Below are 10925 nucleotides of genomic sequence, written 5' to 3' on the forward strand. Positions count from 1 at the left end.
GGTCGCGAATTCGCGATATTCTTTTCCATTCGCGAGGTTGCATCATAAACGAAAATACAATTGTCGATCAGTGTTTCTGGCGAAAACCGGGCGCCCCCTGATAACAAAGACGAAGAAAAGAGAATGTTGCTGGAAAAGAATGAGTAAAATGGTTCGAAGCGTGCGCCAGTAATCGGGGTGTCGCGATAGCATTGAAAACACCGACGCTTTCCTATCTCTTCAATTACCAAAACGCCTTCTCGACGATCCTCCTCTTCTCTGGCTGTTTGGTATTCGCCATTATCTCTTTGTAGACAACAAGCGAGCCTGAAAACAAAGTCGCAGACTATTCAAAATTGTAGAAACGCATTGTATTTGGTTCTCGACTTTGCTCGGCGCGTACAGTACGTACCTTGGGGAAATATAAGAAAATAGAGGGGAAAACTATCCCGCCAAGCAGCGAAAAGCACATGATACTCCAGCGTCCTTATCAACGACGGGATAACGTGAGAAAAAAGGGACGAACACGATGGAAGAGGTGATCGCAATGACCCACGGAACCATCGTCTGCAAAAACTCGTTTAGATATGCAAGCGTGCAGTTCAGTCCGGTTCACTCGCTTCCTTCGTCGCTTTGACACGGTTCAAACTCCACGACCGCGCACCGATTACCGATTTGGCAATTTGTCGCGATTGAACGAATACGTGTACGACCGTGTAATTCTCTTACAGAACCGTTTTCGTTTCCAACAATAAAGTAGCTTCGACTTGATCCGATAGTATTACGCATACAGAGTAGTGATAAACGCCACACCTTGGACTCGCGTTAAACATCCCCATTGCGTATCGAGATTATTCTCCTTACTGCTATTACTGTTTTCTTAAATAATTCCTCTTAGTTTTCCTGTTCTCCTTACTGCTATTACTGTTTTCTCAAGTAATTCCCTCTTAGTTTTTCTATTCTCCTTACTACTATTACTGTTTTCTTAAGTAATTCCTCCTTTTAATTTAAGCGATTACATCGATATGTCTAACTTCGATAATTGGAAACCTCGTTACTAGGTCCAGTCGAAAGTCGAAAGGCGGATTCGTTTAAAATAAGTCGGTTGAACTCGCTAAATTTCGTCGTCCCATGTTTCCTGATATCGTGCAATTCGAACGAGTAATTGTCCCGAGTTTCAAACTGGATATCGTTCCGAACCGGGACACGTGATCGAACAAGGGTTGTAAATTGTCGGGCTCCAAAAACTTTTAGGCATCGTGGCGCGAGCACGAGCTAATTGTTATTACTATCGACGCGGAAGATCGAATGTACCCGACGCGGTTTATCTTGTGGTGATTATTAGTTCAGCTGCGAGATTCTCAGGAGGGTTTGCTGAAACGACGGCTTCCCATGCCGCGTGCAGTTCGTACGTTGAACTTCTCCGAGTGATTTGCACACAGAATTGATCATGCTCACCTACGATTGTCGATTTCTTCATTTTAAACACAGGAGGATGCTCGCCCTGCAAAATTAATGGTATCATCAATTGTACATTGCATTGAAAGATACGCTTAAGTATAAGAAAAACGATGAAGAAATAGGTGAGTTTAGGTGAAAATAGATGGAAATCGCTATGAAGATGAAAGAATTCACAGCGGAAGCAATATTTTACCTCGATCACAGGTTTTTCCACTATTTTAGAAACGTCTCCGCTTTGAATTAATCCGAATTGTTGATTTTGCGTCTGAATTGGTTAGGTAAGCTATCCAACGGCAGAGAGTCGTGTGCACAAAGTGGTGTGTACAAAGTCGTAGAAAAGTTGGAGCAGCGTATTCGAAGGGTGATATCCTCGTGAGGAACCAGTTCGGCCATATACATATCGATTGGTGCCATTCGGTGCCTGGTAGAGGGTCGTGCTTCTTCTACTTCCATTCGCGCAGATACCGGATACGACAAAGCTTTAACAAAAGAGGAAAATCGAGAAGTATGACTATGTACGATTCCTTTCTCTATCAATCTCTCAAGCAATTATGGCGCTCGTCACCTTTGAGAATTTCAAAATGGTCCTCGTATTGTAACTGAACTTTGCAAAAAAATGGAGGGAAGGATAGAAGTGCGAAATGATGGAAAATGGAGATGGACACGTTAGCTATGGAACCTACGTGTTTGTTCTGCTCGTGTCGATAACGATATTTTTTAAATAGCTTTGTTTATTGCTTTTATAAAGAGATTAAGTTGACCTAGTCTAACTGTAACTGCATTGGAATACGTGTAGTAGAACATGAGTTACATGTTATGCAAGTTATCTGCTTTTTATCCTTTCATTTTTCTTTTTTGTCTTCTATCATTCAAGTGTACGTGATAATTTCCTAGACGAAAAATACGGCAAGAACCGTGTTTAAAAATGATCCCCCTCCGCTTCATTGGCGTAAGTTAATTTTTGCTATTTGACGCGGTAAATTTACGTTATGCGAACATTAGCCATGAAAAATTAGAAATGACAACGAGATCGTAAAAAATAAATATTTTAAACATTACAAAAATATGTTCTAGCCATTGTCTAAAAATATTTCACAATTATCAACAAGGGGACAGATGGAAAGGCGGCGACCACCGTTTCTCAGAGGCCCCAATAAGACAAAAGAGGTAACTTCGATTTATCCTCTTTCCGTTAGTAATTAATGTAATATTTTAACTGCTATTTAGTATGCATTAGATTATGTGCATATGTATATACATATAATGAAAATTAAATATTGCTTACTAGTGAAAAATAAATATTTTAAGTATTAACATATAAATTTCGTTTTTCTAAATAATCATTTAAAGAAATACTCTAAGTTAATAATCAATTAAAAAAACATGGGTATTATTTTAATTACTATTTAATTTAATTTCATATATTATAATAGTATCATAATTGTGTTTCAACGTGTAACCAACTCGAGTAATCGAAAAGTCAGACATAACATGCATCGATGCATACGTATATACATCCGTTTATATAACGTACTTGGCTAAGCAACGGTAAACAGTAAACAGAAACATAACCTGAATCTTGAATGTATGACTTTATATTTTAATAAAAATTCAATTTTTTAAAGATATAATGAAAAATAAATGAAAACAGGTATGTAATATGTATGGTGAAAATATTAATAAGGAAACGATAGTTCTTACATTCTGTATCTATTTATTTGTAATTATATGAAGATGTGCTAACGAATCCATTATGTAATTATAATTTATTAATTAAATAATATAAAAAATTTTAATAATTTTAGAATTGTTTTCTTCTTTAAGAAAGTTTAAATAAATTTTTTTTCTTAAACTTTCAGATCTAGAATGTTATGTTATTTTACAAAGGATCAGTATTTTCATAGGTAGAAAGAAGTACAGGTGGTAAAATGGAGTCTGCAGGCAGTATAATAAGTGGGACTGGAGATTGTTTAAGCGAAGAGGATCTTTCACCAGATGCATTAGTCAGACAAAATTATGAATTACGTCATCGTCTTGAAGAAGAAACAGCTAATTATAAGAGACGTCTGGATACATATAGACAGGCACAACAACATCAGGCTGCTCTTGTTTCCCGTTTGCAAGCTAAAGTATGTCTTATAGATTTAAAATTATATTTTACAACTTAAATTACAACAATGATTCATATTTTTAGGTGTTGCAATACAAGCAAAAATGTTCAGAATTGGAAAATCAAATGGCAGAATCAGCAATATATGATTCAAACAAAGCTCCAAGTTCTGTATCTCCAACAACTTCTGTATTAGATGCAGCTCATCAAACATTAAGGGAAATTCGCGAAGAACAGATTCATGATCTAGATACTGCTTTAAAAAAACTGGGAGAGGAACGTAAAAGGTACTATCCTTTTCCTTTCTATTAATAAAACAAACTTAGAATAAATATTTAAATCTCCTTGCTTAGATGTGAAAAACTATTACAATTAAATACAACTTTAAAAGATCAGTTAGAAGAATCTCATCAAACAAATGAAGCACTTACAAATGATCTGCAGAAATTAAGCAATGATTGGGATATTTTAAGAGAAGAATTGGCTATCAAAGAAGAAGAGTGGAGAGAAGAAGAGCAAGCTTTTAATGAATATTATACTTCAGAACATAACAGATTATTAAATCTTTGGCGCGATGTTGTTTCGGTAAAACGATTATTTGCAGAGATAAAATCTAGCACAGAAAGAGACCTACTAAAAATGAAAAATAGTATTATTTCTACCTTTAATGATGTCTCATCAGCTTGCAATAACACAGGATTTGCTATGAGAATACAAGCAGCCATGCAACCAATGGTATATATATTGTTTTAAGAAGATATAACATCATTTATGTTCTGATTTTATTATATTTTAGATATCTCAGCAAGTTCAACAAGCACAGGAACAAGTTACAACTGATTTGAAAACAGAATTAACAACACTTAAACAACAGTATGATGTAGCTCAAAATGAAATTCGTATAAAAGAAGAAAAGATTAATCAACTTATTCGTGATGTTCATAGTTTGGTAAATATCAGAAATAGAATAACATAAAGAAATAGTATATAATTATAAATTATTTATATGAAATAGTAATGATTATATTTTATATTTAGGAAGAAAGATGTGGAGACGCAGAAGCAGAAGTACATCGCAATACACGTTTACAAGATGATATAGAAATTTTACAATCCGCATTGAGAGATATAGCACATGCTGTAATCCAAGATGCAGAAAATCGTGAAATCGAATCTTCTCAAGCACCTCCTCATCTTCATCTGTCACCAACTGGACCAATTCCTCAAAAATCACCGAAACGAGGTACAAGAAGCAACACCATTCCAGCCTTTGCTGAAAGTACTATCAGTGCTGTGCAAGCAGCTCTACATAAATATCAATTGACTATACATGAGCTTCAGGTGTGAAGATTTTATATTGTATGTTTCGGTAAATTGTAAAAGCACAGAATTCAATATTTAAATGTTCATTATTTTATATAATAAGATATTCCAATAATTTATTGAATTAGGTAAAATTACAAACTAATAGAGAACAATTACAAACATCTCGCAAGCAATACGAAAGCGCGGAAGAAAATGTTAAAACTTTAGAGAGAAGAGCGGAAGAACTGATTACTGAATTGGATACAGTACGGTCACATTGCTCGCAACTTAATCAAGAGAAAGACATGTTACAGAAAGGACTCGATACTGTAAGGATAGAAAAAAATGCACTTGACAAAAGCAGAGTAGAAATAAACAGTATGGTAAAATATTTTTTTTCCACTATAATAAGCGAACGTTTTACTGATCGTATTAACACAGAATATTTATTTTTAGATGGAGAATTTGAACAATGATTGCGAAAAATTGCAAAAAGCTAATAGTAAATTGCAAAAACTTTGTGATAATCTTGAAGATGAAAAATTATATCTTCAAAGTGAGCTCAGTAGATTGTCCAAAGATGTAGAATTAAGGTATGTTTATAAGAGTCATATTGCTTCAAATCATTATCAATTAATCTATATTTCAAAATTAAATAACTAGAGAACTAAATCTGCGTTCAGAAGAAGACAGATGCAGTAAAATGCGAGAGGAACTACTAACTTTACGTGAAGAATTAAATAAAGCATATCTCGCAAAAGATATGTTAGAACAACAAAAATTAGAAACAGATGGATTAATTTCACAAATTGAAAAAAGCAAAGGTGGTTTGTTATAAAGGAATATTTTTGTTATAATCTAGTACCTCTTTAATGCAGAGTAATATTTTTCTGGTTCGTCATTTAGGTGATTTAGAACTAGAATTAGAACGTGTACTACTAGAAAAGTCGGATGTGCAAGACGTTTTAATGAAACTAGAAACAGTTTGTAATAATCATGAACAAGAGAAACAACGATTACAAGACGAATTGAAAAAGGTAACGTTTTATAAAATATTCTTAATATTTATTACTGAGAATAGTTTATCAATTTTAGATAGTAGAGGAGAAAAATAAATTAGCAAGCCAATGCACTGATCAGCAAGGTGATTTAGGTTCCTTAAGAAAGGAATTACTTCAAGCAGAACAAACTAGACTCGATTTAGAATCAGAAAAAGTAACATTGAATGAAAAAGTAAAATTTTTGGAGATTGAGAAGGAAAAGATTGAAATGGAACTAGCGCAAGCTACGCGTGAGCGTGGAGATTTAAGCAATCAGCTGTCGGTTTTAGCACGGAAGAAAGAAACGTTAAACGAAGAATTAATGAGACTCAGACAAAGATTAGAACAGGCAAATGAAATGAATGGAAGAATAAACCGAAATTTAGAAGATCTTGTAAAAGACAATGAAGAGAAACAAGTGAATATTTAACGTAATTATTTCAAAATTTGTTTATTTTTTATAAATATAATTATTCTTGTTTATGTAGGTACTCTTAGAAACTAATGAGAAAGAAGTGCAGCGACTACAAGAGCAACTTGCATCAATGCGTAGTGAAAAGGAGACATTAGAAGGTGTGTTATTTGATACACAAACTAATTTAGAAAATATGCATGTAAAAAAAACGCAATTAGAAAAGGAACAAAAAGAGCTGTTAATAAAACAAGAAAGCTTAAAAGGACAAGTAGAAAGATTAATGAAGGAACTGGAAATCAGCGAGAAACGAAGTCTTGAAATAAAGCAAACTTTAACACAACAAAGTGGCGATCAAGAAGCTGAATTTCAACAAATTATTACCAATGTGAAAAAACACAGTGAAGATAGTATAAAAAAATTGAATGAAGAAAAAGTATAAAATTTATAAACGTAGATATTTGAGCTGTAATATATATTTGTAATATAATACATCTAAATTAAATTCATTTCTAGGAACAAATAAAAATGAACTTAGAAAAACGACTTCAACAATCTCTGTTGCAACTCACTGGAGAGAAAGATAACGAGATAAATCAGTTGCAACAAAGAATGGATGAAATGCAACAGCACTTAGAAAATTTATGTCAGCAGCATGAGGAAGTTCTCCTTAGAGCAGAGAATGATAAGCAGCAAGCTCTTCTCATAGGTAATAGATACTAGTAATAGATAATAATGAACAGAATATAATTTTTTTATTTTCAGCTCATCATGATCAGCAAGCATTGGTGGAAAAGCTAGAGACTGTTCTGCGTGAAATGGAAGAAGAGAAGAACAATGTAGAACGAGTTAAACGAGAAGCTGCAGCGCGTGCTGAACAAGAGCGTAACAATACAAATCAATTGCGTGATGAATTAAGTCGTCTTAAAACAAAATTAGACGAAACTAAATTAAAAGCTGATGAGGAGAAAATAAAACTTGATTTAAAAATCGAAGAATTGTGGAAAGAACGTGAATCAGCACAAAGAGAATCCGAAGAGTTGCAGGTTCAATTACACATGACGGAAGATAAAGTTGATAGCTTACAAAATCAATTGCATGAAACTATTAGAAAGCTTAAAGATGGTAGTTTTTATATTTATTTTCAAGACTGATGTATTTATTATTTCTATACTAATGAATACATATTTATAGCCGAAAACCTTAATGAATCATTGCGTAAAGAATTAGTGGATATTAGGAGGCAACTAGCTGACTCTACATATGAGAAAGAAAAATATAACAGCAGCAATAAAGAATTACGCGAGCATGTGAAACGCATCGAAAGTGAAAAGAGGGAACAAAATAGAACTTTAGAAGAATCGTATCAAAAAATTGCAGGTAATATATATTGTCATACTAAATAATTTATTATTGTATTATGTCTATTTACATTCTTTTTATATGCATTTTAAAGCATTGGAAGATACGAAAGTAAATATAGATACAGAGAGATCTCGTCTTCAAGCACAACTTCGAGATATGGAGAGAGAAACGTTACAATTACAAAAACAGCTTCATTTTAGTCAAGATGAATTGCAAAAATCTCATCAGAGCAATGCACAAGCACAAAATGATGAAAAAGAATTGCAAGCTCGACTGACTAATGAAACAGAAGAAAGAGAACGTTTGCAGCTACAATTGCATCAAGTGAAGAAACAGGTAAACCATGAAATGCTTTAAAAATGTGATTCTATGATTTCTTTTATAATTATTTTTTGAACAGCTAATGGATGTCGATAATAGTTTGAAAGTAACAAGACAAGAACTTGGAAGATTGCGTTCACGTGGAGATGAAGAGAACGAGAGATGGAGAGTTAGAGAACAAGAATTAGTAGTCCGGCTCGAAGATAGTCGATGTCGTGAAAGAAAACTCGAGGACCAAAAGCATAACTTGGAGGTTTGCTTAACTGATGCTTCTCAACAAATTCAAGAACTCAAGGTAAACCAACAATAAGAAATTTATCTGTAAACCCGAAATGAAAAATTTAATTTCATAAATTAAATAGGCACGTCTTGGAGGCTCTGAAGGGCGAGTCCGAGCTTTAGATGCTCAGTTATCGCAATTAGAAATGGCGAAAAAAGAAGTCGAGCAAAAATTAAGTAGTGTGGGTTCTACTTTACGACGGATTGCAGGTATTCAAATGGATGGTAGTGTAAATATACCCTTCAAATTAATGAGTCCGTCAAGAAGATGGAGTCCAGCAAGAGGTATGTAATTATACATTAATGCATATAGTAATTTACAATTAACACATTTCCTTTATAATTCAGCTCAAGATCACATTGATTCAACTAGAGATGTGATACTTGATGTAGATCCTGAGATTGTTAGAAAAGGTGTACGATCTCTTATGCAACAAGTAGCTCAAATCGAACGCGAAAGGGTAATTAATAAAAGACTAATATTCATTACCATAATTTGTAACTACTAATTCTACAATTATTCAAACTTTAGGATGATTATAAAACTGAATTGTGTAATCTGAAAAAACAATTAGCAGAAATTCAAGAGATTCAAAATAGGTCAGATATGCAAATAAATACTTTATTAACGAATATACGAATACTTCAGGACGAAAAAAATTCATTGGAAGTAAAACTTTCTCAAAAGCAGAGTGGCTATGAAATGCAGGTACATTTTATCTATAATATTTTCATATTTTGTTTTGTTACATACAAGTATATTTTAGTTAAATGCTTTGCAACTAAAAACAGAAGAATGCGAGCAATTACGTGAAAAAGTGATAAATCTTGAATTAATCATTAGTAGTAATTCTGAAGAGAAAGCACAGTCTGAGGTAAGAATATTCGACAATTTCTTGAGTAAAATATTTCTAGTTTAATGTTATACAATTGATAATTGTGCAGGAAAGAATGGATAAGTTGAAACAAGCTTTAAGCAAAATAGAAAATGAAAAACGTAATCTGCAGGAGGAACTTAACAGAAGCGAGTCTCGCGCTACAAAATTAGAATTACAAAGAATGTCATTAGAAGGTGACCTTCAGAGGTTGCAAATGATGTTTCAAGAAAAAGATACAAATATTCATGTGTGTTAGCTGTATAATTTTTAATATTATATTAAGATACAGTAAATATTATTCCTTATTAATTTTATAGAAATTACAAGAACGAAATGATATGCAGAATCGGGCAATGTCAAGTTTAGAAGAACGTTGTGCTTCGTTAAAGTCTACGATAGAACAATTAAATCTTGCATTGGAAAAAGCATCTACTACAGAAAACGAATTAAAGAATGAAATTAATTCATTGCATCACAATATCATGGAATTAACAACTACTTTACAGACTTCTAATGAAAAGAATAAACAGGTATCAATGTAAAAAATCATTTACAAGAAATCATTGTAGTATCTAAATCATTATTTATTGTATTGTAGTTACAAAAACAACTTACAAATGCTGAAAATGAACGCAGAATTCTGTCTGAACGCGTTGAGTCTATGCAACAATCTTTGAGTGATCTAAAACACACAAATCAAACGTTAACAGATCAAATTACTCGTTTACAAAATGAATTAGCAAATAATGAAGTACAACGTTGTGCCTTAGAATCTCAATTGAGAATAGTTGCTTATCCTCAAGAAGAAAGTACAAATAAAGATGAAGAATTATTACGACAGCTACAAATAGCGCAAAGAGACAGAAGTGAAATGAGAGGGAAAGTGGAAGCTCTTAATGATAAGGTAAATATTTATAACAACAGCCAGGAAGAAAAGATAATAATTTTGTATACTTTAGGTGAAATTATTAGAAACTGACAAACGTAATTTAGAACGGCAGTTATCGTTACTTAAATCGACTAACCGTAGCAAAAGTTACGAGCGTTCTGAAAAAGCACATGCAGAATTGTTAGGCACAAGTTTTGATATAGATCACTATGAACAAGAAAACAGAGAATTAAGATTGAAAGTCCGTAGATTAGAAACACAACTTGCAGAGAAGGAGGCTGAGCTTATAAGAATGAAATCCAGTTACAGTCACACGCATTCGATATTTGATTTTAGTCGAGATAGAAGTGGAGAAATCGAAAGACTTAGAGCAGCTCAGTTGCAAGCTGAGAAATTATTGGAAGCGAGAGAACAAAGTCATCGTCAACAAGTTTTACGTTTGGAAAATCAGGTATTAAGTTTTACTTGTGTTTATATAACAATTATTATAATTTTATTTATAAATAAATGTATAAATAATAGATACAACTGCTACGCGAACAACTTAATCAAGAAATAAAACGTCGACAATTATACGTCTTACGAAGTTCAAGAGCTGGCAGAGAAATGCAACAATTACGACAAGCTTTAGGTGATTCTTTGAGAACTGTAGCACAAGATCCGTCATTAGACGCAGTATTATTAGAACATGAAGCTCGGAAATTGGATTCTACTTTAACAAGTACTACCAGTTTACCGCCATCATTAGCTTTACCTCCACCACCGTCTTACGATAGATCTTCCACACCAGCACAGCTCAAATAAGTTATAATGTTGTTTCAGACTGAATCAGATGTGGAAACTGCCAATGTATATTCAATGATACAAGACAAGTAGCATACAATAA

At 33.2% G+C, this 10925-nt stretch overlaps 1 protein-coding gene across 1 annotated transcript; it reads left to right on the forward strand.

Moving 5' to 3' along the window:
- The first annotated feature begins 2505 nt into the window (after window positions 1–2505).
- On the forward strand, window positions 2506–10903 carry Root (ciliary rootlet coiled-coil, rootletin). Its single transcript, XM_017899120.1, is given in 26 exon segments — window positions 2506–2607; window positions 3345–3569; window positions 3635–3837; window positions 3904–4285; window positions 4347–4499; window positions 4589–4891; window positions 5002–5238; window positions 5312–5448; window positions 5519–5679; window positions 5762–5892; window positions 5951–6313; window positions 6384–6743; window positions 6824–7016; window positions 7073–7432; window positions 7502–7687; window positions 7764–8008; window positions 8073–8288; window positions 8356–8557; window positions 8621–8733; window positions 8805–8981; window positions 9040–9147; window positions 9218–9397; window positions 9468–9680; window positions 9749–10054; window positions 10110–10490; window positions 10562–10903. Coding segments are annotated over 26 exon segments (5919 nt in total). The 3' UTR covers window positions 10844–10903.
- The last annotated feature ends 22 nt before the right edge of the window (window positions 10904–10925 follow it).

The sequence above is a fragment of the Eufriesea mexicana genome, unplaced genomic scaffold (assembly GCF_001483705.2).
Source record: "Eufriesea mexicana isolate 0111107269 unplaced genomic scaffold, ASM148370v2 scaffold793, whole genome shotgun sequence".
NCBI classification, from domain to species: domain Eukaryota; kingdom Metazoa; phylum Arthropoda; class Insecta; order Hymenoptera; family Apidae; genus Eufriesea; species Eufriesea mexicana.